The sequence below is a fragment of the Hyla sarda genome, chromosome 1, assembly GCF_029499605.1.
Source record: "Hyla sarda isolate aHylSar1 chromosome 1, aHylSar1.hap1, whole genome shotgun sequence".
NCBI lineage: Eukaryota > Metazoa > Chordata > Amphibia > Anura > Hylidae > Hyla > Hyla sarda.
In genome coordinates, this window is record NC_079189.1 from 473,345,859 (window position 1) to 473,371,714 (window position 25,856).

The following is a 25,856-nucleotide window of genomic DNA, read 5'->3' on the forward strand; positions in this document are numbered from 1 at the left end:
GAGGTCGGTAGCGCAGACTTGTGTGAGAGCACGATGCCTGTGGACGTGTCTCAGTGGTGCGGGGCTCTGGCCCTGGACGAGGTAGACGAAAAGCCGGCGCAGCCGCTCAATGTGACCTACGGTCCTTTGGCGATAGAGGAGCTGGGCCAAGTGGTGACCCCTACCCAGGTAGTGATTGTGCAGCCCTGGCATGATCGCCACTCCCACCCTGAGGGCACGGAGCACGCCTTCCATATATATACTGTATATATATCTATCAGCAGCGGGGTATATGCGGCTTTATATAATCATAGGTCAGCTCCTATATACTATGAGGGAATTGTGTATACCGCAGTGTTTCCCAACCAGGGTGCATCCACCTGCTGGGAGTTGTAGTCTTGCAACAGCTGGAGGCACCCTGGCTGGGAAGCCCTGGTATACTGTGCAGGAATTTCGGGCACCTAGTGAACAATGCCAGGTGTACTGGCTGCATAGGGATAAGTGTGAATGATAGCTAAGAGACCTGGCATCAAACTGATAAGGCTCTGTTCACACTGCTGGCATAGAATCCATGATAAAGGACAGGGCTTCACTTTCTGCTCTATAGTGCAGGATGCTATTTCATCAACCAGGGTGCCTCCAGCTGTGGCAAAACTACAACTCCCAGCATGCCTGGACCGCCACACTGGTTGGGAAACGCTGTTTTCAAAAGTGAAGTTGTTTTCCAGGATTTTAGGGGGAAAGAATAGAAATACCAATCCTGCTCTTCTGCCCCTCCGGACTGCCTGGTGAATTCTACATGGGTGGGTACACAACCTCGGCGACCTGAGGACTGGACTAAAAGATTTTTTTATTTTAAATTTTTCCTGCCCTATAGCATTTTTTATTTTATTTTTATTTTTTTTATTAATTTTTTTGTTTAAACCAAGAATTCAGTGCAAAGGCTTTTTATTGGAAGGGTATGTTCACACGTGCATAGCTTGCTGATTCTATTCACATACACACAGTATCCTGCGCATATTTAAAGCTGTGTTCAACCACTTAGTTTACGTCGAACTCTGCAGCTTCGAATCGTGCGCCTCAAATCTGCACAGGATACCGTGCGTGTGAATACATCCTTAGGGTTTGGGCACACCTCTGTATTTTGCTGCTGCTTACTTTCCTACCCTTGAAAGCCAATGGGTTGGAAGATCGGCTTCAGAAAATGAGCATCGAAATACGGCACATGTGACCCGATGGGTGTATTCACACATGTATCTAAGTGACTAAACGTAGCTTCAAATATGCCCAGGTTACTGGAAGTGTGAATTGACCGCTAGGATACATTTACACGTGCATATTTTCTGCAGCGGATTTTGCGGTGCATTGACTTCAATGGGTAGCAAAATCTGCATCCTGAATACACACGTGAACGTACCCTCAATACAGTGTTTTCCAACCAGGGTGCCTCCAGCTGTTGCAAAACTACAACTCCCATCATTCCCGGACAGCCTTCGGCTGTCCGGGAATGCTGGGATTTGTAGTTTTGCAACAGCTGGAGGCACCCTGGCTGTACGTGGGTGTCTGATCATGGGGGTCCCGCCGCTGGGACCCCCCACAATCTATGTGCAGCTCCCAGCATTCTGTACCTGGCGCTGCTCCCGAAACAGAAACATGACCTCAAGCCACGCCCTCTTCATTCATGTCTATGGGAAGGGGCGTGGGCAGAGATCGCAGGAGTCCAGACATCTGCATGTCCTCCCATACTTCCTGTATTTGGTCTCTTTACAGAAATATACAGGCAACAGCTATAGGGACAAAAATATACACATTTTTTAACCAGTGTATATTACAAATCTACATATAATGTTGTTTTCTACATTATATAAAAAGTTTTTGCTAATGACAGGTGCACTTTAAGTGATTACAAAGTACAATTGGGCCTGCAAAAAAAATAACAAGCCCTGATATGGGTGTGTAGATAATAATAATAATAATAAGCGTAAAAGTAAAAATTACTGTACACAAATTGGCCTGGTCTTTAACCCCTTAAGGAATCAGCGGTTTTCCGTTTTTGCATTTTAATTTTTTTTCCTCATCACTTTCTAAAAATCATAATGCTTTCAATTTTGCACATTAAATTCCATATGATGGCTTATTTTTTTTTGCGCCACCAATTCTACTTTGCAGTGACATTAGTCATTTTACCAAAAAATCCACAGTGAAATGAAGAAACAAAATTGAAGAAAAAATGTCATTTTGTAACTTTTGGGGACTTCCGTTTCTACGCAGTGCATATTTTGGTAAAAATGACACCATATCTTTATTCTGTAGGTCCATACGATTAAAATGATACCCTACTTATATAGGTTTGATTTTGTCGGACTTCTGGAAAAAATCATAACTACATGCAGGAAAATTAATACGTTTAAAATTGTCATCTTCTGACCCCTGTAACTCCGTGTTCTGAAGTTTTTATCGGTGCCATTTTTGCATTGATCAGACTTTTTGATCGCTTTTAATTCATTTTTTTTTATATAAAGTGACAAAAAATACGCTATGAGGTTTTTGCGCGTACGCCATTGACCATGCGGTTTAATTGACATATTTTTATAGTTTGGACATTTACGCACATGTTTGTTTTTTATTTAGTTTTTTTTATTTATTTTTTTTTTATGGGAAAGGGGATGATTCAAACTTTTATTAGGGAAGGGGTTAAATTACCTTGTTTCACTTAATTTTTTTTTTTTTTTTTTGCAGTGTTATAGCTCCCATATGGGGCTATAACACTGCACACACTGATCTTTTACCTTGATCCCTGCAAAGCCATAGCTTTGCATGAATCAGCGTTCTAGGGGCTCGATTGCTCAAGCCTGTAGCTCAGGCTTGGAGCAATCAAACGCCGATCGGACGCGACGGAGACAGGTGAGGGGACCTCCGCTGGCGTCCTAGCTGATCGGAACATCGCAATTTTATTGAGAGAGTCCCGATCAGCACGACTGAGCTGTCGAGAAGCTTTTACTTTCGTTTTGGTCCGCCGTGACAGATCTTTGTGCCGTGCGGTATTAGCCCAGGGTCCCGGCTATCATTAGCGGCCAGGACCAACCCGGTGTGATGCGGGGTCACGGCGTGACCCCGTTTTAAACACCGGGACCGGGTGCAGGGCATACAGGTACGCCCTGCGTCCTTATAAAGTTAAAGCGTAACAGTCAGATCCAACAATAAACATTTTATTTTATATCACTCAATCAAATTTTTGTGTCTAGCACCTTTTATTTATTTATTTTTAGACTTAATTTAGCTCACTAGTCTGAATTCCTCTCAAAGGGAGGGGGCGTGGCCTCACTGTGCAGGTCTCAGTAGCGGGACACAAGCTGACAGTGGGAGGATTCTTCCTCCAGCTGTGAGCCCTGCACTCACAGCTGTCAATCAAGGAAGTGTGTCCATGACCTGGGGATGACACATGGACACAGCAGGACTAGAATGTGTCCAAGCAGGCAGGGGGGTGACAGTTCGGCTTTTTCAGTATGAAATACAGAAAATTTTCTAATGAAAGCAATTGCAAAACCTTTTTGTTTTGTATGCTTTACAACATATCAAAAGTTTTTGTATCTGACAGTGCCTATTTAAGGGGTTTAGTGTCAAAACCCCTGGTATTTGGTCTCTTGGGCCTTTAACCTTTTGTTAAAACAGACGAGGGGGCACTCCCTCCGTCTGGAGAAAAGGTTTAGTCTCAAGGGGCGACATGCCTTCTTTACCATAAGAACTGTGAACTTATGGAACAGTCTACCTCAGGAACTGGTCACAGCAGGAACATTTTACAGCTTTAATTCAGGGTTAGATACATTCCTGGAACAAAATAACATTAATTCTTATGAAGAAATTATAAAATCCCATCCCTTCCCCAATATCGCGCCACACCCCTACCCTTCAATTCCCTGGTTGAACTTGATGGACGTATGTAACTAACTATGTAACTATGTAAGATGTAAAATCTCCACTGTGTCTATATCCCAGCGATTCAATGTATTGTTCAGTAAGCGGATACTAGATAATATTTCAATTAAAATTTTTACCTTGTAAATAGGTCCAGAACCGTCCAACCAGCCTATCGTGGGAGGGAATGGATAACGGCAAGCTGTATACTCTTGTGCTTACAGACCCTGATGCACCAAGCCGAAAAACTCCAAAATTCAGGTTAGATCTGTAATGTTACAAGGGCCGTAGTCACTTATGTGCTGCAGAAACAGTGTTTTGTGGATAGAGGACAGGCTGCAGATTTCTATTCCCCAGTATGCGCTGTTCTGCGGCAACTTTCCTCTAGATTTCATGCAGATTTTTATCTGTGGATTGCAATGGAAAGCTTAAAATCAATAGCAAGCAGTCAGTAGGTAAACCGTGCACATATTACTGTGGAATTCAGGCTATTGCCATAGTTAAAGTTTAGTTTGCGGAGTGGAAGGAGATATGGCTGGATACTTCCAAATTTTTTTAAATTTACTGGGGCAAGATAGTGCTGCAAAACTGAAATAAATAGCCTGCATGAAAGTAGTTTTATACATACAACAAAATGGATTGCAGGAGCAAAATGGATCTGTCTTGGAGTGTGAATACTGAATTCTGAATTAATTGAATTTGAGCCCTCTGTCAGATTTAGTACATTATATTAAGTACCGTAGTTTTTCAGAACTTGGACCTGTTGCACACAGGCGTATTGGTATACATTGGTCCCTCAATGTACAATATTTATTGGTTCCAGGATGACCTTTTGTAAGTGGAAATCATTGTACCTTAACCCCTTGGACGGAGGGTTTTTCCTCCTTACATTTAAAAAATCATAGCTCTTTCAATTTTGCACCTAAAAATCCATATGTTGGCTTATTTTTGCGCCACCAATTCTACTTTGTAATGACATCAGTCATTTTACCCAAAAATCTACGAAACAGAAAATATTTTTATAATTCGGACATTTCCGCACGCGGTGATCTCACATATGTTTATATTTATTTTTATTTACAGTTTTTATTTATTTTTTTACTTTTTTTTTAATTTTTTTTACTTTGCAATGTTATAGCTCCCAAAGGGGGCTATAACACTGCACACACTGATCTTTTACATTGATCAATGGTTTATCATAGGAAACCATTGATCAATGATTCTGCCACTTGACTGCTCATGCCTGGATCTCAGGCCCCTTTCACACTATATAAAAACACTTCTGTTATGAATGCCTGTCAGAAAATTCGCAGTTATACGGCCGGTACAAAATCACTAACGGCCGATAGAAAATCCCATTATAGTCTATGGGATTTTTCTGATCGCCATTTTAACCCGTTATCGCCAGTTATTAATAACGGCCATTACTTTGTGATGGGCGTTAGTAACGGGAGAACTAGTGCATGCACTATTTCTCCCGTTCATTCGCCCATCACAAAATAACGGCCGTTATTAGTAACGGGTTAAACCGGCTATTAGAGGTTCACTTCGAGCCAATTTACTGTTTGCTCAACTCTACTTAACCCCTTACGGACCACAGGTTTTTCTGTTTTTGCACTTTCGTTTTTTCCTCACCTTTTTAAAAATCATAACCCTTTCAATTTTGCACCTAAAAATCCATATGATGGCTTATTTTTTGCAGTGACATCAGTCATTTTACCCAAAAATCTATGGCGAAATGGAAAAAAAAAAGAATTGTGCGACGAAATTTAAGAAAAAACACAATTTTGTACATTTTGGGGGCTTCCGTTTCTACACAGTACATTTTTCCCTAGAAATGACACCTAATCTTTATTCTGTAGGTCCATATGATTAAAATTATACCCTACTTATATAGGTTTGATTTTTGTCATACTTCTGGAAAAAATCATAACTACATGCAGGAAAATTTATACGTTTAACTCCTTAAGGACTGAGGGCGTATGGGTACGACTCCCAGAATGCCCTTTGGTAGTCTGTGCATGCCTGGGGGTTGTAGTTATGCAACAGCTGGAGGCACATTTTTTCTATGAAAGTGTGCATCCAGCTGTTGCATAACTACAACTCCCAACATGCACAGACTACCAAAAGGCATGCTGGGAGTTGTAGCAGTGTGCCTCCAGCTATTGCAAAACTACAACTCTCAGCATGCCCTTCGACTGTCAATGCATGCTGATTGTTGCAGTTTTGCAACAGCTGGAGACACATTGGTTGTGAAACACTGAGTTAAGTAACGAACACTGTTTCGCAACCAATGTCAAACTCCCAGCGAGAAACTCACTGTAAACCCAACCGTGTGAATGTACCCTAAAAACACTACACTACACTTACACAAAATAAAAAGTAAAACACTACATATACACATACCCCCTACACAGTTCCCCCCCCCCCCCCCCCCCAAATAAAGTCTATTCCCACCAAAACAGAGCCTCCAGCTGTTGAAAAACAACAAATCACAGTATTGCCGGACAGCCACTGACTGTCAAGGCATACTGGGAGTTTTGCAACAGCTGGAGGCACCCTGTTTTGGAAACACTGCCGTAGGATAATTTTGTGGCGGATCCAAACCCCCAATTTAGTCCTCAAATGCGCATGGTGCTCTTTCACTTCTGAGCCCTGTCGTATTTCAAGGAAACAGTTTAGGGCCACATATGGGGTATCTACGGTAAAGGTAAAGTTCGGGTCTACACCGGCATGTTAGTGTAAAAAAAAAAAATATATATATATATTTTTACACTAACATGCTGGTGTTGCCCCATACTTTTAATTTTCACAAGCGGTAAAAGGGGAAAAAAGACCCCCAAAATTTAACGCAATTTCTCGGTAGTACAGAACTACCCCATATGTAAAGTGCTCTGCGGGCACACAACATTGCTCAGAAGTGAGAGCGTGCCATGTAGATTTGAGGTCTAAATTGGTCATTTGCACTGGGGTGGCTGATTATACAGCTGTTCTGACATAAACGCAAAACAATAAATACCCAGATGTGACCCCATTTTGGAAACTACACCACTCACGGATTGTAACAAGGGGTATAGTGAGCCTTAACACCCCACAGGTGTTTGACAAGTTTCCGTTAAATTTGGATGTGAAAATGAGAAAAAAACTTTTTCACTTAAATGCTGGTGTTATCCTACATTTTTTTTCATTTTCACACGGGAGAATAGGAAAAAAGCACATATGTGGATGTAAAGTACTCTGCGGGTGAACTACAATGCTCAGAAGAGAAGGAGCGCCATTGGGCTTCTGCAGAGAGAATGTCTGAAATTGAAGGCCACGTGTGTTTACAAACCCCCATAGTGGCAGAACAGTGGACCCCCCATGTGACCCCATTTTGGGGTGATTGGGGTGTTTTTTTTTTTTTTGCTTTTTTTTGAGGGGTTTGGTTTCCAAAATAGTATGCCATGTGTTTATTATTTTTTTTTTTTTTTGCTGTTCTGGCACCATAGGGGCTTCCTAAATGCGACATGCCCCCCAAAAACCATTTCAGCAAAACTTGCTTTCCAAAAGCCAAATGTGACTCCTTCTCTTCTGAACCTTGTAGTTAGCCCGCAGTGCTCTTGACATCCTAACATGGGGTATTTCCATACTCAAAAGAGATGGGGGTTACAAATTTTGGGGGCATTTTCTCCTTTAACCCCTTGTAAAAATATAAAATTTGGGGGAAAACCAGCATTTTAGTGAAAAAAAAATATAAAATTCATTTACACATCCGACTTTAACGAAAAGTCGTCAAACACCTGTGGGGTTTTAAAGCTCGGCGAACCCCTTTTTACATTACTTGAGGGGTGTAGTTTCCAAAATAGTATATATATTTTTTTCCTCTTTCTTCTGGCACCATAGGGGCTTCCTAAATGGGACATGCCCCCCCAAAAAGCCATTTCAGAGAAATATTCACTCTCCAAAATCCCATTGTCGCTCCTTCCCTTCTGAGCCTTGTAGTGCACCCACAGAGCACTTGACATCCACCAATGAGGTATTTCCTTACTCAAGAGAAATTGGGTTACAATCTTTGGGGGGCTTTTTCTCCTTTTACCTCTTGTAAAATTTCAAAAACTGGGTCTATAAGAACATGCGAGTGTAAAAAAAATAAAGACTTTGAATTTTCTCCTTTACCTTGCTGCTGTTCCTGTGAAACTTCTAAAGGGTTAACACACTTTCTGAATGTCATTTTGAATACTTTGCGGGTGGAGTTTTTTTTTATTTTTTATAATGGGGTCATTTATGGGGTATTTCTAATATGAAGACCCTTCAAATCCACTTCTAAACTGAACTGGTCCCTGAAAAATTCAGTTTTTGAATTGATCCTGATCTTTGAAGCCCTCTGATGTCTTCCAAAAGTAAAAACATGTCAACTTTATGATGCAAACATAAGGTCGACATATTGTATATTTGAATCAATATATAATTTATTTGGAATATCCATTTTCCTTACAAGCAGAGAGTTTAAAAGTTTTATTCAATTTTACCGTAAATTTTACGGCGTGAAAACGAAACCTTCCAAAGTTTGCAAAATTGCGTTTTTCTTTTTAATTTCTCCACACAAATAGTATTTTTTTTTTTGGTTGCTCCATACATTTTATGGTAAAATGAGTGATATGAACAACCGGTCGCACAAAAAACAAGCCCTCATACTAGTCTGTGGATGAAAATTATGAGTTATGATTTATTTGAAGGCGAGGAGGAAAAAACGAACGTAAAAATAAAATTGTCTGTGTCCTTTAAAGGGGTAGTCCAGTGGTGAATAACTTATCCCCTATCCTGCGATCTCTCTGTACGGGGGCCAGGCTCTCCGGCCAGATAGCGGGTGTCGACCACCGCACGAAGTGGCGGTCGACACGCCCCCTCAATACATCGCAATGGCAGAGCCGGAGATTGCCGAAGGCAGTGTTCCGACTCTGACATAGAGTTGTATTGAGGGGGCGTGTCGTCCACCGTTTTGTGCGGAGGTCGACACGCCCCCTTCCCACTGGCTGTCAGGGCCCCGTACAGGAGATTGCGAGGGGCCCCAGTGGTCGGACCCCCTGCGATCTGCAACTTATCCCCCATCTTTAGGATAGATGATAAGTTATTCACCACTGGACTACTCCTTTAAGGGGTTTAATAGAAGTAATTTACAAATCTGTTTAAAGGAGTACTCCGCCCCTAGACATTTTATCCCCTATCCAAAGAATAGGGGATTAGATGTCTGATCGCGGGGGTCCCGCTGCTGGGAATCCCCATGATCTCTCCTGCAGCACCAGCTTGTCATTAGCTGCACGGAGTGAAGAGCGAGGTGCTGATGACTCGCGATACAGGGGCCGGAGTATCATGACGTCATGCCCCACCCCCTCAATGCAAGTTTTTGGGAGGAGGCATGGTGGCTGTCAAGCCCCCTCCCATAGGCTTACATTGAGGGGGAGGGGCATGTCACAACCCCTCCCCCTTGTAATGTCATGCCCCACCCCCTCCGTGCAAGCCTGTGGGAGGATACTCCATCCACTGTATCGTGAGTCATCTGCATGGAACTATTTTTGCTCCGTGCAGCTAAGTGGATGCTGCAGCAGAGTGGCGGGACCCCTCCCCCCCTCAGAGTACCCCTTTAACTTTCTGGCACCAGTTGATTAAAAAAATAATAAAAAAAAAAAAAAAAAGCTTTCCAGTAGAGTACCACTTTAAGCAGAAAACGAGTTCCAAATGTCATAACATTTGTGACTAATTTTATGGGGCGGCACTGCGATCTGCCCACTTCTCGGCCGGCTCCCAGCGTGGAAATCTGCAATTGTGGATCCGGAGTTTGTGAATATACACAAATAGCTCATATGGTGTGACTGTTCACCATGCTGACCGCAGAGAAGCACATTTTTGGTTACCTAACTTTAAGCTGAGTCAGTTGACCCTGACTGATCGCCATCGATATACAATGTTTTATAAATCAGGCAGCACGCACATAACAACCAGTCTTAGATTTATTAAAACCATTTGTACGAATACTACTATACTAGTCAGATTGTTTTTATAACAATGTGGACATTGTCTAAGAAGGTGGCTGATGTATCTTATTGTAGAATTCTTAGATTGTGTAGTCAAAGGTTACACTGTTTAAGAATGCACCAGATTTATTAATTATCAGGCCGTTTCTTAAAGGGGTATTCCGGGCAAAAACATCTTATCCCCTATCGAAAGGATGGGGGAGAAGATGTCTGATCGTGGGTGGCCCGCCGCTGAGAACACCTGCGATCTCCCTGCAGCAGCCCGCATTCTATGCGTAGCTGCGTCTGAAGTTTCGGAAACCGCTGGGCTTCCGAGACGGCGACGTGACGCCACGCCCCCTTCATTCATGTCTATGGGAGGGGGTGTTTTTACAGGTGACCAACGGTAGTGTGAAAGGGCCTTAGAATGTCTAGTCTAAGTTTAGACCAACTGTTGGTTTAATCTGGGCTAGAATCTTGCAACAGAATTCTGGCACATTTTTGGCCAGATGGTACATGTGTGGCATCTTGAGCCAAGCCCCCATTTTCTTGAAGCCTCATGTTTTGGACAAGCCTTACTGTTATGAAAATTGTCCATTACTATCTGTCCCAGGTATTTTCTTATGTGTTCCAGGGAATGGCATCACTTCCTTGTTGTAAATATGAAGGGAAACGACATCAGCAGTGGTTGTGTCTTGTCCGATTACATTGGTGCAGGTCCACCCAAAGGAACTGGTGAGTGTAACCATATTTCCCTCGAGTGTTGTCCTGTAATTTTGTAAATGTGCTCCAACTATGCAAAAATATACTTTGCATATAACATTGCTTACATTTTGGCTGAAGTGTAAGGTCTAAGAAGGTGGTACATAACACAGGGATTCAAAGGACACCCAAGGGAATCCATTTGTCATACACACTGTTTTCAGGGTTCCAGTTGTGTCATGAGAACAGCTGTGATGACCAACGGAGACATGGACTTCACAAGCCTCTGACCGTATCCCTTGGTATCTGGTACAAATATGTCAGCATATACTTTAGTCTGTGTGTGTTGTAATGTGAAGGAATGGGAACCCCCCCCCCTATTGGGTAGATGGGTTGCTCAGTAGGTAGTTTTTCCCATTATACAAGTGCCCCCTGTATGTAGGTGTCACAAGTGTGTATGTTCCCCACAGTAGGTAGGTTTCCCCAGTTTTCTGATGTTCCTAGTATGTCGCTTTCTGTAGTGATTTTGTCCTCTAAATAGAACCCCCTCCCCCTTTTCCTGTAGTTATTTGAAGTTTACCTACAAGAGGATCCTACATACTGGGGCAACCAATCTTGCCCCCCCCCCCCCCCTGTATGTACCTTGATCCCTGTAGGTAGGACCCTCCTGTAGGGAGCTTGCTCTTTGTATGTAGGACCCCCTGTAGGAGGTATTTGGCCCCGGGAGATAGGTAACTTTGCCCGAGGTAGGTATCTTGGCACCTGTAGGAAGGACTCTGCTGTAGGTAGCTTAGAGTAGGTCTCCCCTGCAGGTAGCTTGCTCCCTGTATGTAGGATCCCTCTGTAGGTATGTATCTTGGCCCCAATAGTACCCCTTTTACAGGTGTAGAGGAGTACGGGGCTGTGTAGGTGTAGAGGGTTGTAATGGAGTATTGGGGTGCCATAGGAGTGTAGAGGGGTGATAGCGCTGTAGAGGAGTACAGGGGTGTAGAAGGCTGTAGAGAAGCACAAAAGTGACAGGGTGGTAGATGGGTCACAGAAGACACTAGAGGGGTGATATAGGGGTGTAGAAAGATACAGGGATGACATTGGGGTGTAGAAAGGTGACAGGACTATAGGTGTGACATTAATGGACAGAGGACTGTAGAAGAGCAGGGGGTGACATAAGGGTGCACCGAAGTGAAAGGGCTGTGGAGGACCACAGGGGTGACTGGACTGTAGAAGAGTATAGGGGTGACTGAGGACTGTAGAGGAGTGAGGGGAGGGGGTTGGAGGGTCACATCCATATAGATGATGAGAGAGTGGTACCTGAAGTTCAGCACGGCAATGTGATTCTGGATCCAGGCCCAGCAGTGCTGCACCAGCTCCTTACCACCATGCACATCATCCTGCTGGGGGACCGTGCAACATCATAACGGAGGATCCAGAGGCCAGAGCTGCCATTTACCGCCTGGAGGAGCAGGATACCCGGAGGACAGAGCCACTGCATCCCCATTCCAAAGCACGTGAAACACAGATGTCTCTTCTTCCATCAGCACAGTTAGTGAGTTACAGGAGTATCGTGGCATCCTGGATGAGAATCACTGGCCTAAAGCATCTCACTATCTTGACCAGCTTGTCTTCTTTCTATAGTGTATCCTGGTGCCACCTCTTCCCTGTGCATTGCACATAGCCATCCACATGATAAAAAGAAAATGCAATTCATCAGACCACGCCATCTTTTACCATTGCTCCTCGTCCAGTTCTGATGCTTGTGACCTCTGTAGGCTCTTTTAGCAAAGGAGAATCTGCACTCCGATGGATTTATGACATGTGCAGCAAGCTGTGAGGACTCCTTTTGATCATAGCTAGCATTAAAGGAAAACTGTCAGCTTGCTCCCCCCGCACTTACCAGCGGCCGCTGATGTCAGAGTGCCAGTTACCCCGCCTGCGCCAATTAGCACCTAATTAGCATATGCGGAAAAACAAAGATTTCGGCAGAACGGATCCGGGCACAGTAGGCATTAAACTGATGGCATTAGCAAGCTGACAGTTTTCCTTTTTAAAGGGGTATTCTGGTGGAAATTTTTTTTTTTTTCACTTTGTCCACTCATGACAGCACCACATGAGATTGCCCCCTATCTGCATAGGAACAGGAAGCACAAGAGAGGTTAAAAGGCCCCTCCCTCTATACTCCCTCAGTGTTTCCTGTTCCTATGGAGCAGTGGTTCAGAGAGGTCTGTACCTTTTTCCCTGCGGGCTGTGCATGGTGGAGTCCAGACGGGGGGAGTCGGCCGCCTTGGGCCTCCCTCTCCTCTTCCCCGCACCGGGTTGAGGCCTGCTGTGGAGGCACATCTCTGGTTCCGCTTTCGGTCCCCTGCGGCGCTCTGGGAATTTATGCAGGGGACCTGGTTCATGTGGCTGGCTTCGGGTGCTCCGGCTCCCCTGGTTGCTTGTGGGTTCTGGCGGGGTCGTGCACATTCAGTGATGTTGCGCATACGTATGACCCAGCGCCCACGTGCGTCTCCAAGGATTGGATGGAGCCCGAGGCCCTCCAAGATGGCGGCGCCCATCGGAAGTGAATTTGGGAGGCGGGCGCCAATTTTCAAAACCCTGGGCATATAAGGAAGCCCCAGGTCTATCCACATCCTCTGGACACCATGGATGGTTCGGTCGCTGCCCACTCTGCATCTCTGGGGTGCACAGGACCCGGCAATCCAGTGAGTAGCTGACCCATTGTGAGTACACTTACTACTTTTTGGGGGGGGGGGGGGGGGGGAGAGAGAGGAGAGAGTGTATTGTCTATAATTGTACACAGAGGAGTTATAAGAGGTATTATTTCTACTCTGAGGACACAGCAGAAATTTTCGCTAATACTGTCAGAAATGCGATGAACATTCCGGAAACTGACGAACCTACCTCTGTCCAAGACCGCATGTTTGCGGGTTTGAAACCTAAAAGACAACAGGTGTTCATAACAACATTAACCCCTTAAGGACCGGGGGTTTTTCCGTTTTTGCATTTTCATTTTTTGCTCCTTGCCTTTAAAAAATCATAACTTTCAATTTTGCACCTAAAAATCCATATGATGGCTTATTTTTTGCGCCACCAATTCTACTTTGTAATGATGTCAGTCATTTTGCCCAAAAATCTACGGTGAAACGGAAAAAAAATCATTGTGCGACAAAATTGAAAAAAAAACGCTGTTTTGTAACTTTTGGGGGCTTCCGTTTCTACGTAGTAAATTTTTCTGTAAAAATGACACCATCTTTATTCTGTAGGTCCATACGATTAAAATGATACCCTACTTATATAGGTTTGATTTTGTCGGACTTCTGGAAAAAATCATAACTACATGCAGGAAAATTAATACGTTAAAAATTGTCATCTTCTGACCCCTATAACTTTTTTTTTTAGTTTTCCATGTATGGGGTGGTATGAGGGCTAATTTTTTGAGCCGTGATCTGAAGTTTTTAACGGTACCATTTTTGCATTGGAATTTTTTTGCGCGCACGCCATTGACCGAGCGGTTTAATTAATGATATATTTTTATAATTCGGACATTTCCGCACACGGTGATACCATATATGTTTATTTTTATTTACTGTTTTTTTTTTTTTTTTTTTTATTGGAAAAGGGGGCGATTCAAACTTTTAAGGGGGAGGAGTTAAATGATCTTCACTTTTTTTTTTTGTTTTTCACTTTTTTTTTTTTTTTGCAGTGTTATAGGTCCCATAGGGACCTATAACACTGCACACACTGATCTTCATCATTGATCACTGGTTTCTCATAACGCTATTAGAGGCGGGTCCCGGCTTCACTATGACGCCGGGCCCGCCGTGATATGACGCGGAGTTACTGTGCTTCTCAATTATTTTCTATTTTCTGTCATGCCCCCCCCTTAGGAAGAAGAAAACATTTTGCGCCCCCCTCGCGCTGTAAATGGTATCATTTGTCTATAAAATTGTTAGAAGTACACCTCTGCATAACACTGTATCATAGCAGAAAAAGAGAATGGAGACACTTATAATGTAAAAATTATATAACTTTATTGAATATACATTAAAAATTAATTAATTTAAAATCACAAATAGGGAGAAGCATCCACAAAGTGGGAAGACAAAGGCGTTGCTCACAGACAGATCCACATTAATAAGTTATATAAGGAAAAGTAACATGGTGCATAGTCACACATGTGTGCATTAACAGCACATACCGTATTTATCGGGGTATACCACGCACCGGCCTATAACACGCACCCTCATTTTACAAAGGATATTTGACGTCATGCGCCGCGCCATTCAGCGCATAGCAACGACGCCGGGGACGCATGCCGGAGGCCTGCAGCAGCGCGGACCCGACTCAGGTAATTATGCCACCGGGGATGGGGGGAGGCAACGGGGCAGTGGCGCCGGCAATGGGTGCCGCTGCCCCTTCTCTCCCCCTGGCTGTCGGCGCCGCTTCTCTCCCCCTGGCTATCGGCGCCGGCACCGATAGTCAGGGGGACAGAACGGGCAGCGGCGCCGATAGCCAGGGGGTGAGAAGGGCCGACAGCAGCGCTCTAGACCCCAGGAAAGGCAGCGGGAGAGAAGCGGGCAGCGACGGCCTCTCTCCCCCTGCCTTTCCTGGGGGTGTATCGGCGTATAACACGCACACAGACTTTAGGCTAAAAATTTAAGCCTAAAAAGTGCGTGTTATACGCCGATAAATACGGTATATAGGCACAACAATGCTCTAATTATCATACAGTACAATGCACACAGTGAAGACAATAGGCATACCAAACTGTAACATCCAGTTCCCAACAGGGTCTGCTGGAGCAACGCCACCCCAACGCACGTTTCGGCGAGTCCTTCGTCCTGGGGATAACACTGTATCCTTATTAACGTATATGGGGCTCTGTACACTGAGGACAAGCAGGGCTCTGTACACTGAGGACAAGCGGGGCGGCGGACGCACTGCTCGGTGGCACAGTGAACTCTGACATGGTGGGCTGCTGCGCTTAGATGTGAGGTCACGTCACCCCAGTGACGTGACCTCACGTCTGAACGTAGCAGCGCGCCACGCTGGAGTTCAAAGCGCCTCTCCCAGGCAGCCACATTGACAACCCAGGGCCGTAAGTAAGATCCAGCCGTAAAGTTGCTAGGCAACCGACGCCGTGTGAGTTGCCGCTTGCGAGTAAGTCGGCTAATCCGATCTAGACATCCAATATGACAGTATTTGCCAAGGACAAACGAGCCCCCCCCTTTACGGAGCCTCGCGTGTCCCCCCCCCCCCCCCAAACACACACTATTTGAGAAGCACTGCCCTAAGGGAAGCCATGTCCCTACTGGGATCCATGACTTCCTGCATACCAGCTGTTTCCTGGTGCCAGTCATTCCAGATCTCTGATAAATACTGAAGACCTGGGATCGCTCTCAGTTCTCTAGGAAAAAAAGATGAGAATTCCTCTTTTTGTAAAGAAATCGCTAAAGTGGTGGCTAAAGAAGGAAAATCTTCTGGTAGGGTTGCCATGGATTCTTCTTCCATCTATCTCTAGAACAGATGCCAGTCTATGGGACTGGGGAGCTATAGTGGAAGATCTTCATCTGCAGGGTTCATGGTCCCAAGAAACCCGAACCTGTTCCTCGAACTATCGAGAACTAAAAGCGATATTCAAAGCTTTAAAAGCTTCAAAAGATCTAGTGAGGGACCTTCATGTAAAAGTCTACTCGGACAACACTACAGAAGTGGCCTTCATCAATCATCTGGGGGGGGAACAAGACACACACCCCTGAAGATTCTAGCACAGAGGATTATTTTTTTTTTTTGGGCAGAACAAAGTGCTATCCCTTTCCGCAGTACACCTAAAAGTATTGGACAATCAATCAGCCGATTTTATTTTTGTCGCCATATTCTGGATCCAGGGGAATGGTCCCTGAATGCACAGGTCTTTCTCTCTCTGACTCGATCTTGGGGTCTTCTGGAAATAGACCTTTCTCTATCGGCTCCATTGGGGGACACAGACCATGGGTGTATGCTGCTGTCTCTAGGAGGTATGACACTATGGCAACAAAAAAGTCGGCTCCTCCCAACAGGATAAACCCGCCTCCAGGCCCTGAGCTAATCAGCTAACCCAGAAGCGTCAGATGCTCTTCAACAGATATGGTCGTTCAATCTAGCTTATGCTTTTCCACCAGTTCCTCTAATCATGAGAGCTCTCCAGAAGGTGAGACTAGGAAGAGGAAAACTAATCTTCATAGCTCCGATGTGGCCAGAGAGAAGCTGGTTTAGCCTTCTAAAAGAACTTGCCATAGCAGAACCCATCCTTCTTCCTCAGAGGGGCGATCTGTTGTCCCAGGACCCTCTTTTTCACAAAAATCTAACCAATCTCCACTGGCAGCCTGGCTATTGAGAGGGTTGTGTTAGAGTAAAAGGGTCTCTCAAAAAAGGTGATTGATACTCTCCTAAAAAGTAAGAAGGATTCTACTTGCTCCATTTATCTTAAACAATGGAACAAGTTCCTGTCCTGGTGTGGCTCCTCTCTGCCAGATCTGCTTAACCCTGATATTCCCAGGATATTAGATTTCCTGCAGGATGCTTTTGATCTAGGTTTATCTCTGAGTACACTAAAGATCCAGGCGGCAGTACTTGGCTGTTTGACGTTAGCATTGCTGAACACAAATGGGTCAAAAGGTTTTTTTCAGCAATTTCCAGAATGAGACAAAAAATTTCTAATCTTTCTTCCCCTTGGGACTTAAATATTGTATTATCATCCTTTAACTAAAGATCCTTTTGAGCCTTTGGGTTCCTTACCTTGAAAACTGTTGTTCTGGTGGCAATAACATCTGCCAGAAGAGTAAGTGAAATCCAAGCCTTGTCTATTGATTATCCTTACCTTTTTGTACTTGAAGATAAGATTATTTTAAAGGGGTATTCCAGGAAAAAACTTTTTTATTTTTTATCAACTGGCTCCAGAAAGTTAAACAAATGTGTAAATTACTTCTATTAAAATCTTAATCCTTTCAATAATTATCAGCTGCTGAAGTTGAGCTGTTTTCTGTCTAGCAACAGTGCTCTCTGCTGACATCTCTGCTTGTCTCTGGAACTGCACAGAGTAGAAGAGGTTTGCTATGGGGATTTTCTTCTAAACTGGGCGGTTCCCTAGACACATGTCATCAGAGAGCAACTTCAGCAGCTCATAAGTACTGAAAGGATTAAGATTTTTTTAATAGAAGTAATTTACAAATCTGTTAAACTTTCTGAAGCCAGTTGAGATATATATATATTAGTGTTTTTTTCCTGGATAACCGCTTTAAAACATAATCCTGCTTTCCTCCCAAAAGTTGTATCCAATTTTCATTGGTCTCAAGACATAATTCTTCCCTCTTTCTGTGCCAGTCCCAAAAATAGTAAGGAGGAAGAAATCCATAAGCTGGATGTCAGGAGAGTGGTCTTAAACTATCTAGAGACCACTAGAACCTTGAGAAAAGACTCTCTAACCTTGGTTCAGTATCAAGAACCAAACAGAGGGAAGAAGGCATCGAAAAACTCAATCTCCAGATGGATTAAGTCATTCCTATACTTCTGCAGGTAAAGAGATTCCGGTAGGCATCAAGGCTCATTCCACTAAGGCTGTTTCAGTCTTCTGGGCCGAGAGAGCTTCAGCCTTTCTAGAATAGATATGCAGAGCAGCAACATGGTCTTCTCCGCATACCTTCTTAAAGCATTTTAAGCTGGATGTGGCCTCCTCTCAGGACCTCAGTTTCAGCCGGAAGGTGCTGCAGGCTGTGGTCCCTCCCTAAGTCTACATTTATCTGGTATGTCTCGAGGTGCTGTCGTGAGTGGACAAAGTGAAAAGTGGGATTTATGACTTACCGATAATTCAGTTTTCATGAGTCCCTCACGACATCACCTATCTATTCCCACCCTTATTATTTATATGTACATGTATATAAACATCTGCTCTCTTAGTAATTTATAAACACTGAGGGAGTATAGAGGGAGGGGCCTTTTCCCCTCTTGTGTTTCCTGTTCCTATGCAGATAGGGGGGCAATCTCATGTGGTGCTGTCGTGATGGACTCATGAAAACAGAATTATTGGTAAGTCATAATTCCCCCTTTTTAAATCGTCTGGTGTCAGAAAGTTAAAGATTTGTAAATTAATTCTATAAAAAAAAAAAAAAAAAAAAAATCTTAATCCTTCTAGTACTTATCAGCTGCTGTATGCTCCAGAGGAAGTTTGTTTTCTTTTTGAATTTCTTTTGTCAGCTCTGCTGACACCTCTGTCCATGTCAGGAACTGCAAAGGATTAATGTGACCGTGCATGTGATTGCATACATGGCAGTCACGCCCTTACACAAGCTTTCCACACTGCCAGCTCATCATCGCATACTTGGCTGGCCAGAAGGCTGGAGCTGCAACAGCTGGAGGCACCCTGTTTGGGAATCACTGGCGTAGAATACCCCTATGTCCACCCCTATGCAAATCCCTAATTCAGGCCTCAAATGCACATGGCGCTCTCAATTCGGAGCCCTGTCGTATTTCAAGGCAACAGTTTAGGGCCACATATGGGGTATCGCCGTACTCGGGGAAAAATTGCCTAACAAATTTTGGGGGTCTTTTTCTGCTTTCACCCCTTATGAAAAGGTGAAGTTGGGGTCTACACCAGCATGTTAGTGTAAAAAAATAAACTTTTTACACTAACATGCTGGTGTTGCCCTATACTTGTAATTTTGACAAGAGGTAAAGGGGAAAAAAGCCCCACAAAATTTATAACGCAATTTCTCCCGAGTACGGAGATACCCCATATGTGGGCGCAAAGTGCTCTGGGGGCGCACAACAAGGCCCAGAACCGAGAGTGCGCCATGTACATTTGAGGTGATTTGCACAGGGGTGGCTGATTGTTACAGCGGTTTTCACAAACACACACAAAAAAAAAATGTGACCCCATTTCGGAAACTACACCCCTCACGGAATGTAATGAGGGGTGCAGTGAGAATTTACACCCCACAGGTGTCTGACAGATCTTTGGAAGAGTGGGCTGTGCAAATTAAAAATGCTGTACAGCCCACTGTTCCAAAGATATGACAGACACCAGTGGGGGGTAAATGCTCACTGTACCCCTTTTTACGTTCCTCAAGGGGTCTATTTTCCAAAATGGTATGCCATGTGGGGGTTATTTTGCTGTCCTGGCACCATATTGGCTTCCTAAATGCGACATGCCCCCGAGCAAAATTTGCTCTCAAAAAGCCAAATATGACTCCTCCTCTTCTGAGCATTGTAGTTCACCCATAGTACACCTCAGGTCAACTTATGGGGTACCTCCATACTCAGCAGAAAATACCCCCCAAAATTTGTAACCCCATCTCTTCTGAGTATGGAGGTACCCCATAAGTTGACCTGAGGTGTACTATGGGTGAACTACAATGCTCAGAAGAGGAGTCATATTTGGCTTTTTGAGAGCAAATTTTGCTCGGGGGCATGTCGCATTTAGGAAGCCCCTATGGTGCCAGGACAGCAAAAAAAAAAAAAAAAAAAAAAACACATGGCATACCATTTTGGAAACTAGACCCCTTGTGGAACGTAACAAGAAATAAAGTGAGCCTTAATACCCCACAGGGGTTTCACGACTTTTGCATACGTAAAAAAAAAAAAAAATTTTTTTTTTAAAAATCGCTAAAAGCTGTTTCCCCCCCCCCAAATTTCATTTTTGCAAGGGTTAATAGCAGAAAATACCCCCCAAAATTTGTAACCACATCTCTTCTATTAACCCTTGCAAAAATGTGAAATTTGGGGGGGGGGGGAAAACACACCTTTTAGTGATTTTTTTTTTTTTTTTTTTTTTTTTTTTACGTATGCAAAAGTCGTGAAACCCCTGTGGGGTATTAAGGCTCACTTTATTTCTTGTTACATTCCACAAGGGGTCTAGTTTCCAAAATGGTATGCCATGTGTTTTTTTTTTTTTTTTTTTTTTTTTTTTTTTTTTTTTCTGTCCTGGCACCATAGGGGCTTCCTAAATGCGACATGCCCCCGAGCAAAATTTGCTCTCAAAAAGCCAAATATGACTCCTTCTCTTCTGAGCATTGTAGTTCACCCATAGTACACCTCAGGTCAACTTATGGGGTACCTTCATACTCAGAAGAGATGGGGTTACAATGTTTGGGGGGTATTTTCTGCTATTAACCCTTGCAAAAATGTGAAATTTGGGGGGGGGGAACACACTTTAGTGAAATTTTTTTTTTTTTTACATATGCAAAAGTCGTGAAACCCCTGTGGGGTATTAAGGCTCACTTTATTCCTTGTTACGTACCTCAAGGGGTCTAGTTTCCAAAATGGTATGCCATGTGGGGGATTTTTGCTGTTCTGGCACCATAGGGGCTTCCTAAATGCAACATGCCCCCCAAAAACCATTTAAAAAAAAAACGTACTCTCCAAAATCCCCTTGTCGCTCCTTCCCTTCTGAGCCCTCTACTGCGCCCGCCGAACAATTTACATAGACATATGAGGTATGTGTTTACTCGAGAGAAATTGGGCTACAAATATAAGTATATATTTTCTCCTTTTTCCCCTTGTAAAAATTCAAAAATTGGGTCTACAAGAACATGCGAGTGTAAAAAATGGAGATTGTGAATTTTCTCCTTCACTTTGCTGTTATTCCTGTGAAACACCTAAAGGGTTAAAACGCTGACTGTCATTTTGAATACTTTGGGGGGTGCAGTTTTTGTAATCGGGTCATTTGTGGGGTATTTCTAATATGAAGACCCTTCAAATCCAGTTCAAACTTGAACTGGTCCATGAAAAATTGTGAGTTTGGAAATTTTGTGAAAAATTGGAAAATTGCTGCTGAACTTTGAAGCCCTCTGGTGTCTTCTAAAAGTAAAAACACGTAAATTATATGATGCAAACATAAAGTAGACATTGTATATGTGAATTAAAAAAAAAAAATTATTTGGAATATCCATTTTCCTTACAAGCAGAGAGCTTCAAATTTAGAAAAATGCAAAATTTTCAAATTTTTCATCAAATTTTGGGATTTTTCACCAAGAAAGGATGCAAGATACCACAAAATTTTACCACTGTTAAAGTAGAATATGTCACGGAAAAACAATCTTGAAATCAGAATGATAACTAAAAGCATTCCAGAGTTATTAATTAAAATTACAGTGGTCAGATGTGCAAAAAATGGCCGGGTCCAGAGGTGTAAAATGGCTGGGTCCTTAAGGGGTTAAAAAAGCATAACTCTTTTAAATTTTTCACCTAAAAATCCATATGATGGCTTATTTTTTGCGCCAATTCTACTTTGCAATTACATCAGTCATTTTACCCAAAAATCTACGGCGAAACGGACAAAAAAATTGAGACAAAATTGGGAAAAAACAAACAATTTTGTAACTTTTGGGGGCTTTAATTTCTACACAGTAAATTTTTTTTTGGTAAAAATGACACCTTCTTTTTATTCTGTAGCTCCATACGATTTAAATGATACCCTACTTATATAGGTTTGATTTTGTCGTACTTCTGGAAAAAAATCTAACTACATACAGGAAAATGTATACGTTTAAAATTGTCATTTTCTGACCACTATTACTTTATTTTTCCGTGTATGGGGCGGTATGAGGGCTAATTTTTTTGCACGTGATCTGAAGTTCTTAGCGGTACCATTTTTGCATTGATAGGACTTATTGATCGCTTTTCATTCATTTCTTTTTTTCATGATATAAAAAGTGACCAAAAATGCATATTTTTATAATTCGGACATACGATATGTTTGTTTTTATTTACACAGTTTTGGGGTTTTTTAATGGGAAAAGGGGGGGATTCAAACTTTTATTAGGGGAGGGGTTAAATGATCTTCACTTTTTTTTTGCAGTATTATAGCTCCCATAGGGACCTATAACACTGCACACACTGATCTTTTACATTGATCACTGGTTTCTCATAGGAAACCACTGATCGATGATTCTGCCTCTTGACTGCTCATGCCTGGATCTCAGGCAATCGGACAGCGAGGAGGCAGGTAGGGACCCTCCGGCTGTCATATAAGCTGTTGAGGATGCCGTAATTTCGCCGCGACTATCCAGAACAGCTCCCTGAGCTAACCGGCATGGTTTCACTTTCATTTTAGACGTGGCGTTCAACTTTGAACGCCGTGTCTGAAGGGTTAATAGCGCGCGGCACTGCGATCAATGCCGGACGCTATTAGCCACGGGTCCCGGCCGTTGTTGGATGCCGGGCCCGACCCGCTATGACGCAGGGCCATGCCGTGGCCCCCTGTTATAGAACGGGAGCGGACTCGGGATGTACAGGTACGCCCTGTGTCCTTAAAGGGGTTTTCGGTGCTTACACATCTTATCCCCTATCCAAAGGGCCTGTGGTCGAGCGTAATCAGACCCGGAGCGAACACGCTCCGGGCACTGATTACAAACGGGGTGCCGCATGCATGATCGCGGGCGTCCACAGGGATTATGCTGGGGGATAAGGGGATAAGATGTGTAAGCAACGGAGTACCCCTTTAACAGGTTAAACTATGTTTAACTTTCTAGCACCAGTTGATTTAAAAAATAAATACAATTTCCACTGGAGTACCCCTTTAATACTAGCCATGATCAAAAGGAGTCCTCACAGCTTGCTGCACATGGGGGCTGCATAGTCACAAATCCATCGGAGTGCCCCTCTAACATTTATTGCAATTTGTGCTACATAGGCTCTTTTTTTAGATCAGACAAGCTAGCCTTCTCTGTGTAGTATTGAACCTTGTGCATACATGATTCTGGCTCACCATTTGTCTTTCCTTGGACCATTTATGGGAGGTACCACAGCATACAGGGTACAGTCTACACAAATATATATATCTATATATCTATGCTCTGATCCAGTTACCTAGCCTCACATCTTGACTCAAGTCAGTCTCAAATCCTTACACTTGACCATTTTTGCTTCTTCAAGCACATCCGCTTTAAGAACTACCTGTTCACTTGCTGCTATCTATATCCTACCCCTTGACAATTGCCACCATCACCAGTCAATATTGCACCACACCACTGCTTTCTATAGGGGAGACTACAGAAACCATATTATGGTCAAGGTGATAGGGATATTTTCAAAACTGTGTCCACAGGACTTCTTAATGAGGGTCATCCTTCACATTGATGTGTGTATTAATATGACTTCTGGATGTGTGATGTCTATGCTGATAACCTGTCAAAAACATATATTGCTTCATTCAAACAGTGGGTCCGTTGAGTTTACCAGGCTGTACCTAGTCACTTAGTGACTTATTTAACCCACTTTCCAAACATATACGTTCCAGCGGGACTGGAAAATAGAGACAGGCACACTTTTTAGTCTCTCATCCTATTTTGACAGGCTATATGGGTAAGGCAATGTGGTGTAAACTGAGCCTAAATGATGTGTGTATCTTGTTGTGTTATTTTCCAGGACTTCATCGTTACGTCTGGTTGGTCTACCAACAGAAAGAACAGCTCAAATGTGATGAGCTAATTCTCACCAATCGCTCTGGACAGCATCGAGGGTTGTTCAATGTCCTTTCTTTTCGCAAAAAATATGGCCTGGAAAGCCCGGTTGCAGGAAATTGCTTCCAGGCAGAATGGGATGATTATGTCCCCAAGCTGTATGAACAGCTGGGATCCTAAAAGATAACGTGCCCCCTTATTGCTCTCTAGTAATCATTGCACCTAACTATTTAGATGACTTGTAGTGGCATAATGGGTGGTTCAGTTTTTCTATTGCTCAAGATTCCTGCTCATTGTCAGTACCTTCTGTATTAAATCTCCATTGCCAAATACCGCAGCATTATAACAGTGTTAATGAACATTGCCTTAAAATGTGTTTTAGTGCATAACTGATCCCATGTAGAATGACTTTTCATAAAAATAAAGCAAAACATATGGGTGTATGAATTGTATTGCTGCCTTTTTTTTTACCACATCTGCTTTTATTTTATTTTTTAAACACTTATTTTGCTTTGTCTCCCAAGGTAGGAAAACTATAGAAAGGGATAAAAGTTCATAATCTGTTGTCAATTTTAGCTTTGTGGTATATACAGATATAGTATGGGAAGAATCATTCATTTTTACAGACTGGGTTGGATAGTGACAATGCTCTTGTACTGCTGGAGTCTGGGTAACCTAGTAAAGTCAGGATCTGAGATGTTGACCTAGTCACAAGGAAAAGAAAGTACACCCTCTTTGAATTCTAAGATTTTTAGTGTTTTAACAATTAATCGATACCCGTATCCCATTACCTAGGGATCGACCGATATCTATTTTTTTTATTTTATTTATTTATTTAGGGCCAATACTCTGTGGAGGTTAGGGGCGATAGCCGATAACTTATACCGATATTCCGGTATAAGTTATCGGCTATTTATCCCCCCCCCCCCCCCCCTTGACACCGCTGCAGATCACTGATTTAAAGCAGGCGCTTTAAATCAATGAACTGCAGCGGCTTTTGCGCCACCCGCTTCTCTCCCCCTGCCTGTCCGGGGGTCCTGAGACCTATCACCGCCACCGCTCCCCCCCCACCGCACCACACCCGCCCCCCCGCACCGCACCGGCCCCATTGCCTCCCCCCATCCCTGGTTTTAGAATTACCTGTTCCCGGGTTCCACTCTACATCTGGCTCCGGTGGCTGTCACTGTGCGCACTGACGGTCACGTCACTCGTCATTGCGCACAGCGTAACGCAGGATGCAGCAGGAGCCAGAAGTAGCGTGGCCCCCGGGAACAGGTAATTATAAAACCGGGGATGGGGGAGGCAATGGGGCTGGTGCGGGGCGGTGGGGTGGGTCGTGCATTATCGGTAAGGTAATTGCCGATACCGATAACGCCCAAAATCGTGAATATCGGCCAAACCGATAATCAGTCGATCCCTACCATTGCCCTCCGGTGCCTTTTTGAAGATGCTGCTGGCCTGCAACATCTGCAGCCTAACTCCAGCACAGAGACCACTGCCTGGAGTGCAGTCCTGACATCGCGGGAGCCCACCTGTCCAGCATCCTCGGTGCAGTGACTGATCTTCCTGGTGTAGGGAGGATGGTCATCAATAAGGTCCGTGAACCGTTCCTTCTCCCCTGCAGTGAGATTCATAGGTTCAGGTGCTGTCCCCTCTTTTCTCCCCTGTTAACCCTTCGCTCTTACCCTCTAATAACTCTTCAGGTGCTATCCTCTTTTTTTTTTTCTTTCTTCTCCCCCCCCCCCCCCCCCCTTTTTGACTCTTCACAATTTGCCGTATACGACGCACTTTTTCTTCCCCAAAACTGGGGGGGAAAGTTGGTGCGTCTTATACGGCA

At 43.6% G+C, this 25,856-nt stretch overlaps 1 protein-coding gene across 1 annotated transcript; it reads left to right on the forward strand.

The window, feature by feature from the left end:
* LOC130285591 (phosphatidylethanolamine-binding protein 1-like) lies at window positions 1–24,462 on the forward strand. The gene is made up of 4 exons (XM_056537193.1): window positions 1–168; window positions 4,046–4,155; window positions 10,519–10,619; window positions 23,985–24,462. The coding sequence occupies exons 1-4, from the start codon at window positions 34–36 to the stop codon at window positions 24,197–24,199; spliced, it is 561 nt and encodes a 186-aa protein (XP_056393168.1). The 5' UTR covers window positions 1–33; the 3' UTR covers window positions 24,200–24,462.
* Window positions 24,463–25,856: the final 1,394 nt, after the last annotated feature.

Coding starts and splice junctions, on each gene's coding strand:
- LOC130285591 (XM_056537193.1), top strand. CDS start 34: ATGCCTGTGGACGTGTCTCAGTGGTGCGGGGCTCTGGCCCTGGACGAG. Junction 169..4,045: donor AAGTGGTGACCCCTACCCAG/GTAGTGATTGTG, acceptor CCTTGTAAATAG/GTCCAGAACCGTCCAACCAG. Junction 4,156..10,518: donor CGAAAAACTCCAAAATTCAG/GTTAGATCTGTA, acceptor TATGTGTTCCAG/GGAATGGCATCACTTCCTTG.